Source organism: Falco punctatus (genome assembly GCF_963210335.1).
Source record: "Falco punctatus genome assembly, chromosome: 2".
Taxonomy (NCBI): Eukaryota; Metazoa; Chordata; class Aves; order Falconiformes; family Falconidae; genus Falco; species Falco punctatus.
The window spans coordinates 91,098,408-91,124,732 of NC_137581.1; the positions used below are offsets into that span (position 1 = coordinate 91,098,408).

Here is a 26,325-nt window from a genome sequence, read left to right on the forward strand (position 1 = left end):
AAGCTGCAGTGACTGCAGTTTCAGGAGGCCAGAGGAGTGCTTCTGGTGCTGGGGAGGCCCAGTCTCAGCAGATAAACTGGAGCATCAGAGCTCACCATGATCCTTGGGTTGTGGCACGTTTGGCCGGAGTGTTGGCTCATGGTGCTGCCTCCTGCCATCACTGCCCACCTTTCCTAGATCAGGAAATTTGGTAAATACAGCATGGCAAGAAAGAGGAAGAAATGTGTGTTTGTAGAGGAAGAAAGGAAGGAATAGCCCTGTCATCTCCCTGGTGGTGGTGGTGAGGGTTCAGGCAGCAAGGCTGCAGTGGCTGGGGAGTGGTGCCACCAGACCTGCTACAAAATATGTTGGAAATTAAAAGCATAACCTTGGAGATGTGGAAGGCACTCGGAGCTTGACAGAAGCCCAGGAAAAGGCATTTGTAATAAAAAAGAGCGCTCATTGAATATGAGAGGGCTGTGAGGAAAAAGGATGGAAATTTGGATCATGGTCATTTGCACTGATCTGTTCCCTGCTGTGTTGTCTAAGAGGGAATGATTTAGAAATCCCTCAGCCGAGTTTCATTTGCCTCAGCCGAGTTTCATTTGCCTCAGCCAGGGTGTGTGTCCTTGACTTAAGCAGCTGTTCTAGTTCATAGTTTTCAAGCGTGTCACACATGTCCTGCCCTGAGGCAATAGGCCTTGAGTTGGGAGCCGGCTCCCTGGGCTGGCAGAGCTGTAATTCTGCCCCAGGCACCCCCTTTGGTGCTGGAGCATGGGGCTGCGAACTTCATGACATCCTTCCTCCAGCCCCTGCAGGGTTGGGGGTGGTGTATGGAGGTGCCAGTTGTTAGCTGTGCTTTTGAGGCTGAAGGTGTTTAGTAGAAAAGTCGGGGAGAAATGGGTATATGCACGCCCAGTGCAGCACTGGGAGCCTCTGCTTGTGGTGATAGTACCTAGGCCAGTCTGGGAAGCATTGGCTAAAGGAGATGTGAAGTCTTTGTTGCAGATTCAGAAATGCTCAGGCTGGTTTGCTGGGAGATGGTCTTCTGTTCTTAGCTCTTTCCTGGGCATTTGCTATTGGAGGTGGTAAGATTTGCCTGGAAGCTGAATGGGAAAGAACATGTTAGGCTTGTGTCCTGCTTGGACTATGGCTGGGGTGGGAGCCACATGGGACAGCCTTTGAATCAGCTGTACTGGAAAAGTTGCCAGTTCTATACTTTTCATTTAAGGATATGATAAATGGCTTTCTGTATTGCAGGCTTCAAGATCTTTCCCTTTTTTAAGTCTGGATTGCAGCTGAGCTTTTTACTTCGATTGTATTTCTGTTAAATACTTGGCTGTGTTGGTGTTGAGACTCTCAATTCCTGGTTTCTCTTTTTTGACAGACACTGCAGCAATACATGCTTTGGCTTGTTCCTTGTAGCTTCCAGTTGATTCCTACCTAGAAGACAGTCAATGAAAAGCTTGCAGCTACTCCTTATCTTTTTGGGCAGAGTGAGAAAGTAGTGAGCTGGGTAGTTTTTGCAGCAAGGGTCAGTGTCTGTCTTCCTGCCTTCTGTGTGACCCAGCCTGTAAAAGACTTGCTTATCCCTTCCTCCTCTTAGATTTGGGAGGTGGTGGCAATGGTTGTTGGCAGTCCCTTATAAAGGGATGAGGAATGACATCTCCATCTACTACCGGTGATACGGCAATTGAAGAACAGCTCCTTGATGGTGAGCACTGCTGCTGTTGACCTGCCCTTTGTGCGTCCTGCCTAAGATTTCCTCCACTACCTGTTGTAGATGATGGAAGGCACCCAAAAGGCATGTAAAGCAGTCCACATATTTTTGGTCTGTTTACAGGAGAGTTAACTACTTCTGCTTAGTCTGTGCTCTGTCTGGGAGGTTTTAGCTCTTTGCACTGAGACAAGCTCCAATTTGCCTCCATTCAGCTAGACTGCAGTCATTTGTGATTTCTTGTATTTCATGCTGGAGAAAATAAAGGAGATTGAAGGATGTTCTGTTCAGGAGAGCAAGCTGTTAAAAATGTATAGCCTTTCTGAAGGAATGTGTGTTCAGGTTGGCATGCCCCATACAATTTCTAGTCATTTTCACTTTTCTCAAGATACTCTTTTCAGGTTTGTAGTATCTATATACTACAAGAATTTCATACTTGTCAAACCACTGATCTCAAGGGTGGAATCAAAGGAGAGCTGGCAGCAGGCTTCAGGCCATTTCTCCTGAGGGAAGTGGTCTGATTTCAATTCTGAAAGTCAAGGAAAAGAAAATAAAAGGTGGAGCTCTCATTAATCTTTAAAAACTATCTAAGCACAGTTACTGATAACTTCTCCAATGAGTCACTTACTGTTGTAACACAACAAACACAAGCAGTACTACAAACCTAATAATATTGCTTCCTAGTTAAAAAAAAGAAAAAAGTTCTTCATACTTTCATAGTGATAACATCCCATAAAGTACAGCAGGAAGACCTGCAGAAATTCAGAACCCAGAGCATAGCAGGTCCTGGCACCTCTACTCCAACATGATCTGGCCTTTCAGAAGCATCTGGGTGGCTGACATGGGAACTATAGGAGCTTCACTTGATTCAGGTAAATCTGCTATAGATGGGCTTGCTGCCTGGTACCGTCCCACGAAAAACGTGCTTTTGGTATGGAACTGTATTGCTGGTCTAGGTGAGATGATTTAAACTTGAAACTTGAATTGGCAACGTGCTTAGAAATTCTGTATAGATTAGCTTGTGATTCTGGTGTTACACTGGGAGTCTTGATTGCAGTTGAGTGTCTGCTGCCTTGTATGCTGTGTATTGATTGCATCTCGAATCTCTTAGGAAATTGTATCGCATGGATCACTTCTTAGGAGGCACATTGAAACAAATGACTGCTTTCTTTCCACTAAACAAAAGGAGTGTCTGCTGGAAGTTACAGTAGTCCTCTTTACCCTAAGGCAAGATCTAGGACATATTGTCACAGTCCTTCCCAGGCTGGTAGTACGATTGTTTAGCCAATCTTGAAAGAATAAGGAATCTGTCATTGTGTATGTTCAGTTCCTATCTTGATTGGTCTACAATGAGAGATCCTGGAAGATCTGGTTCTCTGTAATGGCTGGGTGGGGTTTAATGGTACTTTTGTCCTTTTGGTGTTTACATACTCACTTGAAAATGAAGGATAAAGTTCAGTACTGCAGGGAAGATAGAAAGATTTTGAATAGCCTTTAAAATATGGTCACTTCTTAAAGTTTACGAGAAGAGAGGGTAGTAGTGAATTTCTGAAGCTTGTGGGACATGCGCTTCTTTTTAAAATGTGTTAGCCATGGATTGTGTTTTCTTGTTTCTGAAATAGTGTTCAGTTTGGTAAGGTGTGTCTTATGGATAATAAATGGGAAAGTATTTTGGTCACAGTACTACTACTTTGTGAAAAATAATATTTGAGTACTGGCATTGGAGCATCGTATTTAACTTCGACTAGTATGATCTTTGAGTAGACAAAGGGCCTGAAGTTAATTGACACTATGCAGTCCTCAGAGATACGCCTTTAGGATCTAAGAGGCAGTGCTAACTTCACATTTGAAAGTTCAGGGAACCAATATTCTACCTTGGGGTACTTTGGGGTTGAGGTTTTTTATTTCACTATCCCTTGCAACGCTTGTTACAACCTCATGCCTTGTCAGATGGAAAGATTGATTGTGGAGCAAATGCTCTCGTGGTAAACAGGAGACTTTTGAGATTTTAAAAAATAAATTCAAGAGGTTTTCTCCAGAAGTAAGCGATTTCTGTGTTTTGCAGATAATTGTTTAGTTAGCTTATGGTGCAGCTTAATGAGCAGGAAGTCAATGTTTTCAGAGTCACTTTGAAATGTAGTAGATGGCTTGTCTGATGTCCACCTGTAGTGGTAGACGTCAGAAGTATGCTGTATGTTCTCCTCTGAGATAGTACTGTTTTAGCCATGAACTAATCATAAAAAAAAAAAAAATAATCAGTTATGGCAAGTGGTAATACATTATTGACTTGTTAGTATGATTGGGTGGTGGTGATGGGGCACTGGGCCAAGCATGTGGGTGCACACTACGTCTCCAGGTTTCTTACATGCCTTAAAGCTTACTATTTTTTCACCCCTTTCAATTTTAGTTGGTCAGGTGAAAGATTTACTTATATGATTTGAGCACTGGGAGTGTCAAAAAGGCTGTACTTGGCCAGTCCAGACTAGTTTTCTGTCTTCATGAGTGTCTGTGAGCAAATACTTAGAGAAGATACCAGAGCATATATAGAGTGACATTGACCTGGGCATATTCTTACAGTTTCAAGTGACTGGTTGTTCATTAATTTTGGAGCTGTTGATGGATCTGTTTTTGTACCCATTTATATTTCTGGCCTTTACAGAGTCTTGTGGTAATTCAGAGCTGTAGGCATGGGTATGTGGTCCAAATTCCAACTCCGAACCAGTTACCTGATAATTTCAGTCTGCTTTAATCCTTGTATTTGCTAAATAATGAATAATCACTCCATTCCTATTTACCAGGCACGTTACTGGTGAGTTTGTATATCCTTTCATCACTTGTTTTCCAAGATTCTAGTCTCTTTCTGCAAAGAAGAGCAAGAAGGGTGGATTCCACTGATACTTTTCTCATTCTCCTGTAGCTTTTATGAGAAGGGATGCCTAGAGCTACTTCCAGGATTCAGGAGCAGTACTTTCTGTCATAGTGCATCCGCTGTATACTTAAATGTGTGTCTAGGTATTAGGTTACTAAGTCTAAAAGTGAAAAGTGGTCTTTTATACATGATTTTGTCTGGATGAAGTGTGTGATGTACAGCAGTTAAGACTTGATGGAGCAGTTAAAGCTTAACAGGTCTGTAACCATGTAAAAGTATCAGTATGTGTTACAAATCTGAAGCTCAATATGAAGTTCAGAATATAACTTATTGCAAAACCACCTTTCTTTGTAAACTTGATTTTTAGGCTGGCTGGCTGTCCCCTCTCCCTTTCATCTATAGCATTCAAAACATACTAACAATTACAGCACTTCTTTCAGTTGTTGCAGCGTGCATGTCAGGTCATTAATATTTAAAAAGTGAGTAGGCAGCTTCACAAAATCGAGAGAAAAAGGGAGCAATGGTCAACTAATTAAATCTTTATAAAGAAAATAAGCTGTATTCTAAGATCAACAATTAGAAAAAAAGGTACTAGCCTTAAAATGGGAATTGAAGATAAAAGTAATTCAACGTAAAAATACGCATTATTCCAACCTTGAAGTATCTAACAATACACTTGTTAAAAACAATTATCCCTGTTGCAATTTGTAGTGCAATTCTGTTATCAGGCTAGTAAATTGTACTATTTTTACAGCCTCAAGAAACTCATATAAACATATGAGAGAAGATGACAAGGTCTAGATCGAGATCACCACGATGGAAACAAAGGTAAATATTTCTTTATAACTTGAGTTCTGAAATGTAACTCTATATAAGGATTTACAATTAGGACTTATAACTTGTGTAAAAGTTAAATCCAGAATTGTAACTTGTAAAATTTATTTTATAACTTATATAATGTAATATAATTAATATGATATAAATATTTATTAAATATTTTCTAAACAGAACATCTGCTGCAATTTTTTTCCCAACTAGTAGTTTTGATGTTATGATTTTTTTTTTCCTTAAAGCTGGAGGTGTTAAGTTTTTGCTGTCTGCCAAGAACTGTGTTTAACTTGCATGTTTTGGGACTTGGAACTCCTTAAGCACAAAGTCCAAGCACCAAACTAGTTAAGGGTATTTTTACTCAAGCACCACTTGGTGCACGTTGGTGCACGTCATGTCTGTAACTCACTCCTGTTTTGCCTCTTGGTCATCAGGGGGAGGCAGATCAACTATTTAAAAAAACCCGAAAACCTACTTAGTTCACATACCTCAGGCTTTCCGAGCCTTTGGGGCTCATTTACAAATTGATATTCAGCACAGTTAGATATGCCTTGCAGCATAACACAAACTGAAAACACAGGATTTGGCACCCTTGTTTTTGGACACTAGCCTATTAGCATGTGTCATCGATGATCGTCACCAGAATAGCATCCGGGTTACTTTATGCTGTTAGTTACCTGCCTGATTTTCAGGACTTGAAATGCAAATTCGAGGTGTTAAGACTAGGAGGCTGGAATACAGTTTTAACTTTCAAGAGCCTGAAACTACTTTTCTGCTGGGTTTGGGTTGTTCTTCTAAACAGACTAATAAAGTTGTGATGACCAAGACCATGCAAGTTTGTTGGATAACACAGTAAAATATGTGTGGTCTTACTGATTTGTTTTAAAAAAGAGAAATCTCATCTACTTCCATACTAGATGGATAGTTGTGAACATGTTCTTTGGGTGAAGGGCAGGGAGGAATGTCCCAGTGCTCTCTGAAATGTAAGCCTCAACCAGAACAACATGGGGTGGCAGCAGCAGTATGGGTGCTACTGGAGGTTACCATTATAGTTTTGCAAAGATCTGTGCTTCAGAGTTTGAACTCATTTGCAGAAAAGGAGCAAATAGTTATGCCAAATCGTATGTAATATGTGTACAAAGGAGGTGACTCCCTTGAATTGCAACTTGCTTTTTGATGTTTGTATTAGTGTATTGAGAGTGTACAGTGAATACTTGAATGCAAGCAGAACTGTTATATCTGGGATTACTTTCTGGTTCTTACTGGTGCCCTGTGCTGCTTTTTCTTTAAGGAGATTTTGGCTAGAAACTCTCAACAGGTTGCATCACTCAGTTTTACATTTTTACCTATAGGTACAAAAATGAGAGCAATTGAGTGGATCTTAGCAATTGAATATTTTCAAGCTGCAATAAGTGTGGAAATGCATGTGGATGCATGTATGTACGTGTACACACAGTTACATAAAAACATCTTTCTCACAGTTTTCTGCAGGAAAAAGCCTACCTGTGTGACATTTTAAATAGGATATTTTATAATGTTTTCAGTCAGCTTTGTGAGTTGTTTTAGCATGCAAAAAACCTGAAAGAGTTTGGTGGGGTTTTTTTTTCCTTCATTTCTTTATATAGGCTTTTTTTTACTTCCCCATTTTTTTCTTGGCACTGAAAATGATAGGGAATGATTGAAGTGTGAAAATTTGTGTAACAGTTGTTTTTCACATAGTGGAAACTTCACATACGATGAATTTTATTTTAGTTTTAAATGAAAAACTACAAAGAGAGAAAAATGATTGATTTACTACTATTTTGAGTGGGTATTTTTACTATGAAAACTTTAAATTGGGTAAAAGTAAGCGTGGTACTCCAGCCAGGCAAATGACACTTTGAATATCTTGTTTTAAATTTTTTTACTAGTTGACTAAAATTGTGTACTAAACTATACTTCCTTAGAGAATAGGTGTTCTTAGGAAGACGTTGATTCAATTTTATGGGGCTACTCAAAGTGGATTTTATTTTTGCCTTAGGTCCTTATCTCCAGCATTTAGGAGTCCAGAGCACCATAGGCAAAGGCATGCTCATGTTAATTATGACTGTGAATATAAAAGTTTTCGTAAGGACCCAAAGAAGCCTATGCCTTGGAGAACAGAAGATAAAAAATATGGACAAAGCAATTCCAGGTTTGCACCTCATGGAAATAACCACCAGAGAATATATGAACGTAGGTCACCTTCACCAAACCTGAAAAGAATTCCCATGGAAGATACTTACAGTCATAAGCCCTACAGAACACAATCTTCTGAAAGAACTGAAAGCAATAGGAGATGCCAGTTACCACCAAAATACTCGGAAATACCATATAAAGAGCATGATCGTCCGTTTTATCACCACAAAATGGAAGACAGATACATGTTTGAGCACTACAAAGCCACTGGAAATGAAAAAAGAATGAAAGCTTTTCATAGACCGTTAGGGGCTTCATGTAAACTTGAAAGAAAATGGCATGACGATGACTTGAGGCACCAGAGGTTACATGAAGAGAAGTATGGTCAGTCACCCAGAAGAGTTTCTGATGAATTTACGGCAAGGAGCTCTTTACAGAAGAGGTATAGGAATAAATAATTAAAACCTGGGTATTGTGGTGTAAAGCCTCAAGTGAAAGTCTGTTTTCATTATAGTTGAAGATATCCACCTTGAAACACGTTGGCCACTTTGTAGTTTAATTATGGGCGACTGGTAGTAGTGAAGTATTTGTCTTTTAAGTAAATCATATTGATGGCTAGAGTATGAAAGGATAATATTTCCCTCTTAAGAGCCCCTGCACATCTGTACCTTGGCGTGAGGGATTATGGGTTAACTTGCCACGCATTCTGCTGTCCAACATTCTGCACATATAAGTTCTCACTTTCTTCTCTAGTGCAAGTGTAAATTGCTTTATGTCAACACAGGTATCCTGAAGATCACGATTACAGAGAATATGGGCACACGTCTAAAAGGGCTAAAGAAATGGAGAGGTATGACGGTGGAGAAGTAGCAAGAAATTCCAAGTGGAAGCAAGAACGTTCTTTTCCACCCTATCAAGAAAAGGAGCAAAGAAATCTGGGTGCCCAGTCCCACCGATCGGCTGAAAGGGAGTACTCGGAGGGTTCTGTCACAAAGATAGCCTATGAGTATGGTCACAAACGGCGCAGGCATCTGGATGGGGAAAAGCCTTTTTCAGATGATAGAACTCAGAAGTATGTGAAGCAGGAAGACCAGAAATACAGTTCTTCTAAGGGTGCCCGGAATAGCAAAGAGTTAGATTACTGTAGCGGTGGAAGAGCGAGACGGACTGAAGAAGGGCATGTCGAAGTACCCGTTAAATATAGTTCAAAGAAGGGCTGCAATGCTTGTGTCAACTCTTCCAAAACAGATGCTGATTCGAGATCTTTTAAAAACAAACCGGAGGAAAGAGTAAGGAAAGAAGGGGAGTTCAGGAAAAAAGTAGAGTCCTCCGATAGCCAGCATGATTCAAGTCATACTGTTTCAGATACGAAAATGTCAGATGTCAACTGTAGGAGGGAACACCTCACAATCAAAGTGGATACGAAGAAAATGGTGAACAAGTACAGGTATTGGTTTCCCCTCACCTCCTCTTCTTTCTTCCTGTCTCTTTACAGTATATCAATATTGGAGGAAGGCATGGTTTCTTTAAGAGGTAACCAGGACAAACTAAGGTTGTACCTTTTAAATTTTATTTTGTTTAAAATGTTAACTTGTTCAGACTGGAAATTTACATCCTACTTCTAGTTAAACAAAGAAACAAATCCCCAGGTTCACTTCATGGAGTTGCAGTGGGAAGTGGAAAGAACAGTTATGCCTGATACAAACCTGCAGTTAAAAGTGGCTTATGATAAGTAAATGTGTTACTTGTATTTAAAAACAAACCTACCCCCCATCCCCCCAAAAGCAAAAAAGCCTAGCCCTGTGCTTTCTTCTGGAATATGATGGCAATGTTTTTAGGGAGTCATTCCTTATTTCTTCTAAAGCGCAGATAACCTTTAAATTACATAGATCTCAGACATAATCAGATGTTCAAGATCTCAAGTTCAATAAAGCAATTGAAAAATGAGATATCCCTAGTTTGTTACTTATTGTTGTAACAAATGAAGTGGCAATCTGTTGAGGTGTCAGAACTGAAAAAGTAGAGTCTGCTTCTGTCTGTCTTCTTTGTAATACTTGTGGTTGCCTTCAGCATTCCCAAGACTGGCTGAATTGGAAAAAAGTGGTAATACTATGAAAATGTAGACGATGGATACATGATAGAGAGTAGTAAGCAGCTTGGTTTGTTGCCTTGCATTTGCAGGCCAGAATGTTGTATAATGGTAGTAATTCCTTCTGGAAGAGATTACCCCCCTTCCAAAATGATCAGCCTTCACTATTTTAACGGTATTTTGCCTCTTTTCTCAAATAAAACAAATCAATTTTTTGCACTTTCCAGTATTTCAGAAACATAAAACAACGAGAGTTACAAAGAAAAGTTACTGTCTGCGCATAAGGGGCTAATATTAAAGACTGAGGAAAGGGAAGTGGAGTAATGCTCCTGTTCTCATGGCTAGGGCAAGCATTTAAGTTCTTGAATGATAACATGAGGAAAATAATTACTGTTGGCGTTTTGTTGCAAGCCCACAGGATGATTCCTGTATCTAGTAGCCTCTTGTGCTGTTTTTGAAAGTCATGCACAATAGACATGGTAATTATTTGCAGACTGAAGAGACTACTGCACTGATTACAGCTGAGTTCGTGTGTGGAAGGTTTGCTTCTGCAGCCAGAAGTGCTAAATATTTTATTTTTTTGAAGATGAGAATGCTAATTTTATAGAAGCTGATGACTGGGAGTATTTGTGCTGCCTACTTTAGGCTTTTAACAAACACCTGACTTGAAATGACTGCTGAGAAGAATACTTTCTTTATAAACCTGGGAAGCAGGTAGATAAATTATCTGCAATTGAGAGTGTTTGGATTCTCTCTTACATGCGTTTATTTCTGGTTTACTGGGGGAATATAGGTAACTTCTGGCACCTGCTAGAGGCTATTTCTAATACAATTTTTGTATGAAATTCTAGTCCTGTATGCTTCAAATACAGGATGGGCAGGCATATAATCACTTTAAAGAATGCACAGTAAATAGTCTTTTATTCTAAAAGCTTCTATGTGGGCTGTTTGAGTCCTCAATTTATCTTTCCAAATGACAAGCATTTTCCTTGCAACAAGAACAGCAGGATTTTTAAAGTGTTAGCTTCCTTGTCAAAATAATTCTTAAGCAGCACTGCAACCATTTGGGGCATAAACTTACTTAGAATGAGTAAAATTTGTCAAAAAGATGCTAAACACATTAAGTTCACACGTTGCCACTGTAAAGCTGTTTTACTAGGCTCAAGTGATGATTCAGTTCCCAAAGATGCGGTGAGTTTTCTACATCTCTCAACTCTTGAAAATTGTCTGGTAGCTCCTTATAAACAAAGACACATAATTGCCTTCCAGAAGTGTGTATAATAAAGAAGTGTATCAGGATCTTCATTTGCCTTTTTTTGATAATCTAGATTAATTAGGCTTACAATTCACCGATTTTGCATTATATCCTTCACCATAGCAAGGATTCCTGAGAGTTTAGTCATATTTCTTTGTATCTCATTACAGCTTTTCTTCCTTATCACCTTATGAGTTTTTTAATTAAAAAAAAAAGGAACAAAATTAATTTCAATTTTCATCACATTTATTCCTAAAATGAACTTCTTAAAACCCAGCTCTTACTGTTTTGTTCTTCTAATCTGTTTGAAATTTTTGGATATGGTGAATTCTTTTAATATGAGTATCTGCAACTTTTTATTCTAGGACTACTTCTAGTCATACTACAGAGAGACAGATGTCCCATGATCTGGTTGCTGTTGGGAGGAAAACTGAAAATTTTCATCCAGTCTTTGAGCACATGGAATCTGTAACACAAAATGTTGAGAACGACCCATCAAGAGAATTTACTCAGGAAATAATCACAATTATCCATCAAGTTAAAGGTGGCTATATTTGGGGTATATGTATGTGCTTATATATTTATAATTATTAAAACCAAATCTAATTAGTTAGATATGCTGTCCTTGTAAGTCTCAGGTATTTGCTTTTGGCTTCCTTCTGTATTGTTTAAGGAAAATATAGGTTGAGGATTTAAATTACTTGGGTGGAGAATGATTGTAGGAAGGTCTCAGTCCATAGTAGAGGCATGGTTGTGGAGTGTTAAGGTCGAAAGGATTTTATGCTGGTACTTAAGACTAACTTGCTTGTTCAGAAAACAAGAGAAGAAAAAAAGGAGCTTTGCTTTAGTCACAACTTCTAGTTATAGAGTTCCTTTAATTTCTCAGATTAGTGTTTAGACTGCTGGATCGTGTTCAGTGTTGAACTTTATTTATAGATTCTAGTTATTTGTCAGCTCTATCATGGTAGTACTCAAATACTTAAGGTTAAGCTCAACAGAAAGTTAATAAGGATGTCAAAGTTGGGCTGGCCTAATCTTTCATTTGTGAATGTTAAACTGCAAGTGAAGTAGTTTGACATTTAATCTCAAATGGTTTTGAGGTCCTTAAGAGTTAATCTTTTAAAAAATACAATTTCCCACTGTGCATTTCAAATACTAGAAATAAACATTCTTGTATCTTAATATCTCTTCACAGCAAATTATTTTGCATCTTCTGACATAACTCTACATGAACGGTTCTCAAAAATTCAGGATAAACCAATTGCAAATATGAATGAAGTTAAAATATGTTTGGATCCAGAAATACACAGGTAGTTAATGTGCTTTTTGCCTTCCTTTATTTGTGTAAAGTCTACTGAACATTAACTACCTAAATGCAATCTAAATTGTTTTACTGACTTGAACCTGTCTGCCCTTAATCAGTAAAGAATTCTGTAGTTGGTCAATAATGCTTTTGCTGTTTACAGTGATGGCACTTTTTTAATGTAATTTTTTTTGGTATTCTAGGAGGATTGACGTGTCTCTGGCAGAACTTCAGAGCAAACGAACTGTGCCATCTGAATCTCCTCAGGTATCTTGATTTTTTTTTTTGGTAAACTTTTTCAGCAAACAGTAAGTTAAAATGATATAGGTGTAAACATTTTCTCCTTGCTATTGGTACGTCATTTGTAGATGTTTTGAAGGGAATTAGTAATCCTGCCTATTTTGAAAGAAATGTACCCTTGAGTGTATGTACAGATACCGCAGTGGTGCAAGGACAGCATGTGGACTGATGAGTAAAATGTGGACATGTTCTCCAGCATAGCTGGAGTGTGGTTATTCCTGCTGCTTGAACCCCGATCTGTTTTTAAATAGTGTAAATACTAAGCAGGTGACTGACGTGTGGCTCTTACTTTCCCTCTGAAAGTAGAAAAAGCCTTACTGTTTCTTCTACTCTAATGTTAGAATGGCTTGACCTCCACGTAAGTCCTCAGAATGCTATTACATTCCATGCTTTCATCCAGGTATATAAGATTTTCTGTCTTACCCTTCCAAGCTATGCTTACTGTGGTTTAGTTACCTCTTTTTCTATAGTACAGACATGTGGAGATTCAGTTACTTAAGAATAGTAGAACCTCTTAAGATTTACAGGAATTTATGTGAATATTTTTGCCTTAGCGAGCCCATGCAGAATTCTAGTGCTCTATTCACTGTTTGGAAACCTGTAAAAAGGCAGCTGGTGAAAGAAAGGGTAATTGCTCAGGACTGCTTTTTGTTGTTTTTTTGGACTTTGAATCCTTGGGTTGATGTGAATCTGTCCTATGTGCAGACAGTTGAAAGACATTAGCAAGGTTATATACAGGAAGCGACCCCTGAAGGGCAGAACCATGTCAGTGTTTGGTTATTACTAGCTAAGTTGACTTTAATCCTTCTTCTTAACTAGAACATTATCAGAGTGTCAGAAGATCCAAATGATCTACGGCATGATATAGAAAGGAGAAGAAAAGAGAGACTGAAGAATGAAGATGAGAGAGTGTTTCATGTAGATGGTGTAGCTCCAAGGTAATTAGCAAATAACAGTCTTGTTGGCCCAAGTCTGTCGTTCTCTTATGTGTTCATTTTTGACCCTTCCACAGTTAAATTCACGTTTCTTGAGATTCTTTTCCATAGTTTGTCCTTGTAAGTTTCACTTGGACTGAAATCCAGCTGACACACATTGCAAACTACTCTGTAATGGAGTGCTATCTTAAAAAAGAGGTTAGGCTATAGTGGGGAAAAAATGAAAATCAAGCTCGAACTGTAGCACTGAATGGGTAGAGGGGAAGAAATGAATTTAAAGATGCGTAACTCCCTGATGTGCCACATAACAACGTTCTCTTGGTATTTTGTAGTTACATAAAAGCATTCTAGAATGAATATGTTGTTGTGTTGCCCTGGCTATTCTGTATGTAGCGTCATGTAGAATATGAGCAATGAATTGGCATTCATTCTTTCTGATTCTTGGATAATTCTATGAAGAAAAGCTAGATTTTTGGATAGCTTTTTACTGCTATGAATTCCTCCAAGTTTGTTAAAGGTGTTTGCCCCAGAGCTGTTTGCTAACCTCAGTCATCCTGTTTCACTTTTGATGTTGTGAAGTTGGTTGCTTAGAGAGATGACTTGCTTTAGAAGAAATGTTGATTAAAGAATGGCCGAAGTGTAATGAAATGTATCTACACTGTAGTCATGATTTACACATAGCTCTTAATATGCTGCTGTTTGTTCATTTTAAATGCAGTCTATAATGGCAAATAGCAGCAATACACACCTATTTGGGAAAACTGACTTTTGAAGCTGCAGAAGAAGTATTTCTTGTATTAGGTGTTCTTTAAACAAAAAAAATAAAATTTCCCAAGTGGAGAAAAAAAAAACCCAAACCAAAAAACATGAGGACTGTTGCATATAGCCTTTTATATACCTGGGGCTATGTTTTTAGTGTACATTTGGCCTGACTTTTTTTGCCACTTCCACAGTTAGCTTCTTTGCTTACCTTTTGTGTATGCTACTCAGTGGGAAGCACAAGTTCCTCTAGTAAGTGTGGCTATCCTGGAGTTTGATGTGAAGGAGGGGTTACACTGTCAGAGTAATATGGACAACGTAACATGAGCTGAGGGTAGTAATGGTGTGGTTGGTAGAATTTTCCTGAGATTGGAGGTTTTTAATAGCTCAGATATGAGATATTGGCAATGCCTATGAGCTAGTCCAGTGTGCCTCTATTTTTGCCTTAGTAGTTTGTTTTTCAGGTATGAAAACTCTTTCTGTATATTTTGTGAACTGTGAATTTTGACTTCTGGTGTTTACTTTTCATGGTACATATTTAGAGGCTTATGGACACTTCTGTGGTAGCAATGTGCTCAGTTAAAAAAAAAAAAAAAAGGCAAGCAAAAGCCCGAGGCCAGAACAGCCTGCTTGCTGAGGATGAAACTGGAGCATCTGCCTATCTACCTGAGCTTCTGTCGGATTTGGGATTTCATGAAATGGAAAGCTCTGTACCGCTTAAAGATAGTACAGTACAGAACTGCTGAAAGGCGTAAAGCGTTTCAGCCAGCGGAGGGCAGCAATGACCAGCCGTGCGGGCCCAGTCGGGTGAGCCGGGGAAACCTGGTGTGCATAGCGAGCATTTCAAGGCGGCAGAGTATCTGTTAATTGCTTATTGCATAAAGTAATACAGTTTACCATATAATTCTGTGCAACTTGGGCTTGGACTAGTAATTTGTTGAACGTCCTAGGAAAAACAATTACTTAAAAACCTTCGCTTTGCACTTCTAAGTGACACAGATGCTAGATTAAGGCCGTTTAAAATACAGGGGCTTGATATGCTGTGGCTTTAGATTTTAATTGTTCTCTCCTCTCTCTCTTATACATATCAGGAACCAGCAAAGCTGCAGTCTTTCAAAATTACAAAACTCTCAACTCGATGGCTTCCAAAAGCCTATGAGGTTTATTAAGCCACCTTTCAGGAAATTCATTGGGAAACCTCACCTGGTAAGCCTAAACGTAGAATTAGTAGCTTCTGCATTGTTGTTCTTAGATTTATAATTCGTATTTACTGGATTGTCTATGCTGATGTAAATTTTAACAATCTGTAATGTCTTGCCCTTTTAAATTTCAAGTGAGGCTTTATGATCTTCAGATTTTGCTTAACAGTAAAACTACTCATAATTTCATAGTTCTAGCACAAGAGTACTTCCTTAGGCATTTGTTGAAGCATAGATTAATACAAGTGTGCTAAAACCACTTTTATGGCCAAATGCTGATACAACGAAAACGATTCTTTTGCTTCTGCGTGACTGGGCTGTAGTCCATAGTAACTTTGCTACTGTTTTTTATAACCTAGCAGCGAGTTGGCCAGGAATTTGTTGATTTAGAAAGCTAGTTTAGCTTGGTATGTTGGGCAAAATCGAAGCATTTTTTTCAGTTAGTCCAGAAATGAGGTGGTCAGCTTTAGATCCCTTATTGAGTTGTAGGAACAGGTCAAACTAAACTTGTGAACTAAATTTTAAATTCAAAATTACACATGGAAGTTAACTGATAAAGAAGCTTTATGAAATAAAAACTCGTATTGCTTGTAGCTTTGCCAAAGAAATTGGTACTTAATACTGCATTTCTTCCACTTAATGATGTATTACCTAAATTGTAAAGTAGAAGGCCTTGTTGTTGAACAGATAACCTGAGGTGAAGTTGAATAGTTGGAGAGGAGTAATACTCTCTTGCATTCTAGTTGTCAGTGGTTGGAAGGGAAGGTCTGAATCTTGTGTGGGTGGCATTTTAGTAAAACAATGTTTCTTCTAGTTATGATAGTAGTTCTGGAAAGCTCTTCTTTTAAAAACAAATAAAAATGAGGAATAAATCATAGAAATAACTAGAAAAGTCTGAAATTATATTCCTGAGGATGGAATGTTATACAATGCAATAGATTATCTGTGTTCATACTGTTTATCAAAGCTATTCTGGGCACTTACTCTTTCTTAAACTATCTTTGTGATGTACTTTAATACTGAAATGGGCAAAACAGTGTTATTAGGTTCAGTAGAAATAAATTCGTCTCTTCTGGAGAATGCCTTCTAAATTGAGTCTTATTTCCATGTGTTTGTCTGTTTAATTTGGGGAACTGGTGAGACCAGAAAAGCTTTATTAGTGTGTGTAGCATAATTCTAAAACTTTTTTTTTTCCCCCCTGATGGTGCAAAATAAGGAGGAGACAAACAGAACTTGCCATTCTTAATACATTGTAATTAATACCCTATGGATGGGTTCCAAAATACCATGAAACTTTTGTGGTCCATCAAAAGTAGCTTCTATGTAGTCAGTTCTGACCATCACTGAAACGTATCTGCCTTGCCTATATAATAGTGGAACTTTCAGTGTAAAACAACATAAGGTTGTAATGGAAAAAAAATATTAAGACTGAGATTGAAGTCCCCCAAAACAAGTAGTAATTGCTCATTAAGTAATTGTATTGGGTCTGGCTGAGATGGAGTTCTGTCCCCATAGCATCCCTCAGTGCTGTGCTTGCATTGGTAGCTAGGAAGGTGCTGATAACACACCAGGGGTTTGGCTGCTGCTGGGCGGTGCTTGCACGGCACCAGGGCTGTCTCTCCAACCTTCCTCATCAGTAGGCTGGGGGTGGGCAAGATCTTGGGAGGGACACAACCAGGACAGCTGACCCAAACTGACCAAAGGGATATTCCATACCATATGGTGTCTGCTCAGCAACAAAAGCAAGAGAAAGGAGGAGGGAGGGGGGCGTTCCTTATTTACTTTACTCTTTTGGAGCAACTGCTATGCGTACTGGAGCCCTGCTTCCTGGGAAGTGGCTGGCCATCACCTGCTGATGGGAAGTAGAAAATAATTTTTTTTGTTTTCCATTGCTTCTGCATGCAGCCTTTGCTCTTGATTTATTAAACTGCCTTTATCTTGATCCGTGAAGTTTTTTCCATGTTACTCTGCCCCTTCTCCCCCGCCATTCTGGTGAGGAAGGGAAGTGATAGAGCAGCTCGGAGGGCACATGGTGTTCAGCCAAAGTCATTCCACCATAGTAATATAGTAATTGCAAATAAATTATTTTGCTTATTTGCTCCCCTTGTCAGTTTTCCTGTTTATCTAGTATGTCTAATGCTCAATATATAAAGTAATGCAGAAAGAGGGTAATTTTTCCTGGGCAGAGTGGATCACTAATACAGCTAACTCGTATTTGAGGCCATACAAATAATTCAGCTGAATGAGCTAGCTCTGGTAGTGTGGCACTACCTGTGACATGTAGATGTGTTGTGTGAGAATGTATGGTGCTCAAAATGGCTTTCCTTGAAGGAGTCCTTCAGGACTGGGTGTGATTGAAAAAGAGCTTATCCTGGTGGACTCAAGCTCGATGCCCATATGTGTAGGCTGCCAGCACTGCTGTAGTGTTTGTAGTGTGAGTTAAGTGGAGTGGCATCCAAGCAGCCAACTGCAGTTTCAGCCACATGTATAATTTCTATGTTGAGTAGGCTTTCTATAGTAAATTCAGAGCTATGTCCACTGCTACTTTCTTTGGAAACATAGTATCAGTAGAATTGAAAGCAGCCTTAGAAAACCAAAAATGAATGAAGGCGAAAGCCACTGGCAGCTGCTTTCTGCAAGAGGACAGATGTTTGGAATTTACCATTCGGAGAGTCTTGTATCAGAATAGTACGGTTCAGGTGTGAACGCTGCCGAGCGCCTTGGAAAGTGGAAGGACCACGGCTAAAAAGGTGGTGGTTGCAGAACAATGTGTTGGGTTTAAGTGGTTTGATGGGTCACCAGAACATTGATGCTGGGTTAACCACACCTTTTCAAATAGGAAACATCCTTAAATGAAGCATCTGTTATTGGGGCACAGCAATACATGGAAAAACTGAGAAGAATTTGAAACATAAGCAAGAGCTAAGAGTAGTTATTGAAAAAGAAAGTAAATTCTGTGGTTTTGCTCAGTGTTTCAGGTACTTGGGTAGGTATTGGTTCAGCTGGTTCTACGGTCCAAGCAGAGTTCCCCAGTTCTTGTGGGAAGCTGTTTTATGCTGCAGAAGAGATGTAGCAGTAGTGCACTGGCAAAATTGTAAAGGTGAAAACACACGAAAAAGCATCCAGTAGACATCTCTTAGCGGTTTTAGAGGTGGAACTCTCCGCAGTAGTTTTAAAAGCAAACCCTGGGAAACCCAAAACAAAAACTCTAACCTTCAACACTTCTGTCAGGTTTGTTTGCTGTTCTTTACAGGTAAATATTCAGAAAAGTGCATCAGAGCACCAGGTTTCAAATGGCAAGCATTAACAGTGCAAAGGCTCAGAAAATAAGGCAAAAATAATTTTAAAAAAGAGTATTGGACAAGAAAACCACTGCGGTGTCTCTTAATTATAACACAGGATTTTTAAAAATGTAATGTATTGGATAATATTTGCACATTTTTGTCTTTGTTAGTAAAATTTCATTGCGGCTTTATCACTGCTAGAGGAGTTGTGTGTATCAGCGTTGGTAAAAGATGGATGCTTGAAAACTGAAAGCCTGATCAGTGAGTGGATCATATCTGATGCAAGGATGCTGCCTAATATGAAACAGATAATGTATTGGCCCTATTAACATGTCCTTACAGTAAACTATCAAATGTGATATTAACACCAGGTTTTGTTCTCTTGTTAAATGAACAATCTTAGTCATTAGGGTTAAAGTGGAACATGGAAATGGTACCTACTTGGTTGGCATAATTCTGGTATCCCATTACTAACAAATATGAAATTTTCAGTGCTAGGTATGTGCACTTTTTACAGCAGGCCAGTGGAGTGTTTCTTTTATTAATATTCAGTAATTGGGGGTTGAACTTAAACTTCAGAAGAACTTGTGTCTTGAAGGTGTGAATGTCTGTCTAGCCTTGATTGTAAGGGATGTCCATCTAACCTTGTACTCTATTGACAAAAAGAGTATAGCTTAAGAACAGAAGATCAGAACAACTATTTGTACACTAACAACCTCCCCCCCCCCCCCCCCCCCCCCCCCCTCCTTTTTTTTTTTTCTTTCTTCATTTAAAGCTTCTGGTTTGGGAAATTCCTGAAGAGTAGTTTGCTACTGTAGATGGTTTTGTTTCCGTTAATGTACTTGAATCTTGAGGGAGGTGGGAGTGAGGAGGGGTGTATCCACAGTTAGTCAAGACAAGCTTTGTTTTAATTTCCCAAGGTTTATTTTTAACTATAACAGGAAATTTTCTTGATATTTTTTTTTTTAATCTTGCTGAATTCTCAGCTTTAAGAAGGAGTATACTTCAGTAGGGAGCTTCCTGATTTAATTATGTGCTGTATGGAGAAAGTTAATTTGATTTCATGGAGTATCTTCGTATTCTTAGAATAAGAAGGGAGCTGGGAAGGCTCTGATACGCTTTGTCCTCTGTGTATTTAATTTTTCATATCTTTTTCATGGAAAAGCCATTTTGACTACTTTGGTCTCACTCCATAATGTCTTTCTTCCTCTCTATCTGCTGAATTCGCCTCTTGTCAAGGTGTTTTAAGAAGCTAAATAGTTGACTTCTAGGCAATAATACAGTCTCAAAAAAAAAAAAGCTAGCTTAAAACTCAGTTAAAAGCTAACTTGGATTCTAACACCATTCTGTTGCATTTATAGTTCCCCCAATTACTAACAGGGTAAGAAAGCATATCCAAAAGTGTTTCTGCCACTGAAAAGGTTTGGTACTTTGTTAGAGAATAGAAGTTCTGTAAACAGTAAAGCATGCATTTTCATTTATTATTAGATGTTAATATATATGAAATATTTCATAAGAGTTCTCTTCTTAGGTTCTCTTTAAAATTTATTTGAAGCTGCTAAAATTGCCTTTGAACAAAAGAATTCAACAGCATTGGAATACTTCTGTGATTATTCAAGAACGGGCCATAAACAAAAAAATTTCATTTGATCGCGAAGAGTTTGTTAGCAAGTCCATTCTGTCTGCATTAGATGACTTTAATGTAGTATTTGCCAGTATGTAGTGCTTCTGTGAATATTTTTAATTGTAAACAAGGATGGAAATGATATTCTAGCTGTGTGCACCATCTAGAGGTAGCTGTCATGGGGGAAGTCAGAAAAGGGCCAAAATACAGAGGACAGTGGCTGGAGGAGTGCTCTATTTTAGGCAACCATAGTTGTTTGACTTCAGTTGTTCAGTGTGGTGACACAACAATTTCAATACCGCTTGTCTGTGTGGCGTGCTTTTGAAATCGTGTGTGTTTCTGTGGCAGGCAAGTAATCTTCAAATGCTCTCCTGTAATACAGTTAAAAGTAGAATCTTGTAAGGACCAATGTAATGTGCTACACATTATGGCGTGTATAGTAACAGTGCTGTGTCTGCTCTGAAATACGCTAACCAGGGATGTCCACAGTACTAATCCTGTTGCCCTGATTCCTGACTCGAGGAATGACTGCTGTAGCAGCCTGTCTGCTACACTTGCTGCTTGCAAATTGAGGCATCTGTTCTGGGGGACAGGGGTGGAGAATCTTAACTGAGTTGTTATCTGCTTAGATCTCTCCAAGAGGTTGATATTCCAGTAGGATGGTCTGTATCCATCTGTGGCTTTTGTGGGCTCTACTATCACTTCAGCCAGCCTGGACTCCAGGCCCTGTGCTCCTGTTACTGTGTTTCCCTCAGTGTCATGTCAAATGCTACAAGACTGAAAGAGTTGGAACATTTGTGAATATAACCTGGAAACTTTGTATGTTTTCTTGAATAATTCAGTAACATTAAACTAATAACTCTGTTTTCCTACTAGAATTCTTACTATTCTTCAAAAGCAACTGATACTTACCCTCACAGACGCATTAGAGGACACCTTGAAAATGCAGGACCCATCAGAAGGCACTTTAAGGTACAGATCAGCTTTTGTCAGGTGTATGTTACATAAACTGGTGATTTGGTCCTGTTGAGTTCAGTAACAGGAGAGGTATTTTGGAATGTATTAAATGCTGTGAAAAATTGTGTCGTCATAGCCCAATTGTGTCTGTTAAAATAATGGGGGGCTTAGCTTTTAGTAGGTAAGAGGGCTGGCAGTGGATTGAGTGAGGTTGTCCAGTATTATATGCATGCAGTTGAAACACATTAACTGCAAAGTTGGGAATGAGAATTGCTGAATTTAGACAATGACTAGAAAGCTTATCTAGCAAAAAAACCCAAGCTGGTCAGCCTACTCTCCTTCACCAGATGAGTGTGGAAGCTTGAACTATTTCCCAAGACTGGAAGATGTGCATTGTATTGCTTTCAAAACTGTCTTACTGTTGTTTTGGTAGGCCTTTCATATAGGGACTTCTGGGGAGCTAATCTCTTGTGTATACCCTGCGTACTGCTATCTGTGTGTTCAAAAAATTAAAAACAAAAAAATTAAAAAAGTGAAGTTTATATACTCTGAGTCTCAAGGGGTGGACAACTGTGCTTCTTCCTAAGGTAGTGCAGGGGCTTTCTAATGCCTTCTGATTGTAAAATTGTATCATGGGTTCAGCAGAAAAACAAAAACCAGTTTCTTCTTGTTCTACTGACAGTGGCGTGCTATGCGTAGATCCAGTGAGAGCTCTTTATATTAAAAAAGCATTAAGCAAATCTAGAACAGCTTACTCATTTTCTACCTTAAAAATACCCCAACCTGTTTAACAGGTGTGTTCTCAAGGGTAAAATAAATTATGGAATAGGTAGTCATTTTTCCTGTTCTATAGATAGTGAAGTTGAAGTGAATTTTTGATGGTTAAGTAGCTGGCATGTTTGGATGAAATTTTGTTTGTGGTTCCCCGTGCCCGCCCCCCCCCCCCCACCTCAGACTAAACAGAAGGCTTTCAGACTCTCCCATTTAGGTGTATTTTGCCAGTCAATCTTAATCGGATAGCTAAGCTAACACTCAAAAAATATTGACTTCATTCTGATGAAAAAAAGTCTTTTTCCAAGCTGAAGTTAACAAGTTTAAAGTGTTAGCCTCGTAGAACTATTTTAATATGTAAGGACACCATAACCTCTTAAACAGTGTCACCTCTGTATTGTCACCCTGTAGGGGATGGAGGGATTTTTTAGCACTGGCTGCCATATCATTGAAGCAGTGTTGGTAATTGATATAAAGAAAATAGAACGTTGCCTTCCTTTACATCAGCCTGTAGTTCTGCTGGAGATAATGCAAGCATGAAAGCGTCCACCAAAGTTGTCATCGCATGTGTATATGAAAATTGCCTGAATAATGATGTATCCAATGATCTATCCCCATGGTACTTTAATATTTGTAGGGAAAACAGCATATGCACTTACATTGCAGTTTGCGTATGTGTATAGCACGTTTATCATTGCCATGGAAACAGCAGTGCTGATTTGACTTAATTTCATCAACTTTTTTCTTTTACATTTAATTTCCTCCTGTGTAACAGGGGTTTTCCTTCCTATGCTGTTGCTGAAACCTACATAGGAAGGTGATTTGACTCTCCTACACTGAGGAGACATTCTTGGCTGATCAGTTAAAAAAAACAAACGTACAAACCAAAAAACCTACATATGTACAGTCCCATTCCCTGCCACACCTCACCGCCCAAAAAACCCCAGACAACCTCAAATCCCACGACATTTCTTCTTGGTATATAAAATGGAGGCATTTTAAGTAAAAAAGGGGGGTTACTTGGGGTAATTAAAAAAAAAAAATGGTCTTGCACTATGTTCAAACGTTTTTTTGAAAACAGAAAAAAAGGTATTGGAAATAATGGTCTTGCACTATGTTCAAACGTTTTTTTGAAAACAGAAAAAAAGGTATTGGAAATAACAGCAGTTTCATAAAGGATCTGGAGAAATCTTATTAAAAGGTCTTTTTTGTAATGACACTTTGCAGCAAATCATGAAGCCAGCCTTTAAGTGGGTACATGCATGGTATCTTCAGAACTGAACTTCATTCACTGTTAGACACAGTTGAGTGTGGTGATGGCTGTGGTGGGTTCACCTCGGCTAGCAACTAAGCACCGCACAGCTGCTTGCCCGCTCTCCCCTCGGATCCCTTCCTCCCCCAGCAGGATGGGAGAGAAAATACTGAGAGCAAAAGTGAGAAAGCTCATGGGTTGAGTTGAAGACTCAGAAGTGAAGGAAAGAGGAAGAAACAAGTGATGCAAAGACAGTCACTTTCCACCTCCCACAAGATGACCGATGCCCAGCTGGTTCCCGAGCAACGGCTACCTGCTCCAAACCCCCTCCCCTCAGCTTCTGTTGAAGCGCAGGAGGTTATATGGCACGGAATATCCCTTCGCTCACCTTGTGTCAGCTCTTCTGTGTCCCCTCCCAGCTTCTGGCCCGTGCCTGGCCTGCTTGCTGAGAGGCAGAGTAGGGGAAGAAAAGAAAGCCTTGGCGCTGTGCGGGTGCTGCTCAGCCACAGCCAAAGCAGTGGTGTGTTACCAGTGCTGTTTTAGTTACAGATCCAAAACACAGCACCATGTAGGCTGCTGTGAAGAAAACTTAACTCCATCCCAGGCAGACCCAGTGCCATGGCTCATACAGACTTATTTCAGAGCTTGAGCCATTGGTTCATAGGCATTGTCATTAGCATTATTTAAAAAATATTCTTAATGTAAAACTAGATGTCACTAGCAGATTTTTTTCTTACTTTTAGACTAAAAGTTAATGGCTTCTTAACCACACACCTTAATTACCTCATTTTGCTCTAAGCTATGTGACTGCAGTGCCTATATACCAAATGTGTATATCATCTGTTAATTTTGTCTGCAGCTGGTTCTGTTCTACACTAATAATAATGCTATTCCCCTCCCTCCCCTCTTACAGAACATATAGATATTTCAGTTGAAACTTCTAAGCTGCGTGTAATCTGATTTTCAATATCTTGTACCTTTTTCCGCATCTCTTACTTGATCTCCTCCTTTCTTGCCATACAAATGCAGTTGTAGACCACTAAGGCCTCCTTTCTAGCCGCCTATGTCAAAGCAGAGAACCACAGCAGCTGTGGGGGACATGGGAACTTTTAATCCTAACTATGTTCAGGGGTTTAACCCAGCATTAAAAATGTCCTTCAGTTTTCCCTATGGTAGGCATGTATCAACTTAAGGAATTTACTTCATTGTATTGTGCCTGGACTCTTATGCTTCTCAGGAAAAGGGTTAGCATTTAATAGTCGTCTTCAAGTGTCCCCTGCCTACGTGCACCATAAGAGTAACCCTGGGGGACTGATGGGGCCAGCTTCTCGGTTATGTTCTATACAGTAGGTGGGTGAAATTATTTGGGAAATAACCTCTGCATTTGCATAAAGGAACCTCTGTTCTGTACAGAGTTTTCTTAGCTGTTCACCAGACACACAGTGGAAAATGCAGAGAAAAAACTGGTACCAAACTCCTTGCAACTTCAGAGCATGTGACTTTTTTTTTTTTTCTTGAAGTGATCCTTACTTTGTCAAAGAGAGATGGATTTCACCAAAGTAATTGGGTCATGCTCAAGAAGGGTGGTTTCTATGATATATTTTGTCCTCTCCTACCCTTAAAAGGTGTTTGTAAAAGATAGCAAGAATTTTATATGGTCAGGAGGTTTTCTTTTCTTTTTTTTTTTTTTTTTTTTTTTTTTAGCTGGAAAGCCATTGTAGTGTCAGTTTGGAGAGGATGGTGAAACTTGAAAGGATGAATTTATACATGAATGCTTTGTCAGGACTACATTGGCAAGCTTAGAACAGCAGTACTGGAAAACTATGACAAATCATGATGAACAGGGTTTTTCTTACTCTGAAGGTTCTTTCTGCCTATTTTGTTGGAGGTCTGAGTGCTTAGGAATGAAAACCTATTTGTAACTTCAGCTGCTGTGGTGTGGTCAGTGTTGATCTTGCTAGATTCTGTGTATTTATAATGCTGTTCACCTGTAAGCCTTTTGTTATGTCTGTGGCCTCCACTCCTGGTCTCACACTATGTTTACAGCATTCCCGTCTGGAGGCAACAAAGGCATAGAGCAATGAACATACGTACAGACTGTAAGATCTTAAAACTGTAGGGAAAATATATATACTAAACAGAACTAGACTTTTTTTTTTTAAACTCGGTATGTGTGCCCACTGCAGGCCTGACATCACTGAATTTGTTAGCCATAGTGAGGCGTTGTCTTAAACTTTTTTGTCAATGAAGTTTGAAAAAATGTTGTACGATACGTTTACTTTTGTCTATGAGGAAGATAACTGCAGATGTTTTAAATGGTAAGTACAATATGAGCCATATGGTAAACTAGTGGTCTGAGGAATATTAAATGGAAATAAAGGAAGAGATTCCGCACTTACAAGTGCATACTTCTGTTGTTCAGTACTGTTAAGTTTTATATGTGTATAAATATAAACTATTGAATTTTGGTGCCCTCAGTTTGGTAATTTTTTTTTTCTCCCTTCCTCCACCCTTACAGAGCAGCTTTGCAGATGGCTATTTGCAATCCCATTATAAATCAGGCTTAGTACAGAAGGGTTTATATATTCAGGCTAAGTACCAGCGGTTGCGTTCTGTTGGTGTAAGGGGATTTACCACTAATAAATTTGGAGATGGATTTTTGAGGAAAGAAAAGGTAAGTTGGCCTAATTTATTTTTCACTAAGCCATTTATAAAAGATGAATATTGATATAATCAATTCCAATTTATAAACCCCCATGGAATAACTTGGATGGGATTTTCTGAAATTTTGGCTCTTTGTACTTTATAGGCAAACTTGATTCTGCACTCCTATTTCCTCCATATTTATTCCATGGAGACTTGTTGAAACTTGCTTTGGGTAATTGCAGGTCAGAGGTGGCCTCTGAGATTCTGCAGTTGCCTCTGTTTCATTATCCTTTCCTTGAGCTCAGTTGATCCCTCTTCCTATTGATAGGAAGACAAAGCAGCCCTCTGTAAAGTTATTATGTCCTTTTAGGCTACAGCTTTAAATCAACATGAAGGGTTAT

The 26,325-nt window shown here is 39.0% G+C and overlaps 1 protein-coding gene across 4 annotated transcripts in view; it reads left to right on the forward strand.

The window, feature by feature from the left end:
* The window catches only part of BCLAF3 (BCLAF1 and THRAP3 family member 3), a 37,081-nt gene that overhangs the window by 4,172 nt on the left and 6,584 nt on the right, over positions 1-26,325 (forward strand). For 3 of the 4 annotated variants that reach the window (XR_013926386.1, XR_013926387.1, XM_080377579.1), the window contains exons 2-11: positions 5,320-5,393; positions 7,414-7,992; positions 8,335-8,997; positions 11,260-11,438; positions 12,090-12,204; positions 12,401-12,464; positions 13,317-13,435; positions 15,283-15,397; positions 21,175-21,270; positions 25,797-25,952. Coding sequence is in view for 2 of the 4 variants with exons in the window: in XM_080377579.1 (XP_080233705.1) it covers positions 5,353-5,393; positions 7,414-7,992; positions 8,335-8,997; positions 11,260-11,438; positions 12,090-12,204; positions 12,401-12,464; positions 13,317-13,435; positions 15,283-15,397; positions 21,175-21,270; positions 25,797-25,952 (2,127 nt within the window). In the remaining 2 variants the exon portion in view is untranslated. The remainder of the gene's footprint in view (positions 1-5,319; positions 5,394-7,413; positions 7,993-8,334; positions 8,998-11,259; positions 11,439-12,089; positions 12,205-12,400; positions 12,465-13,316; positions 13,436-15,282; positions 15,398-21,174; positions 21,271-25,796; positions 25,953-26,325) is intronic. The other variant, XM_080377580.1, reaches the window with a different exon arrangement.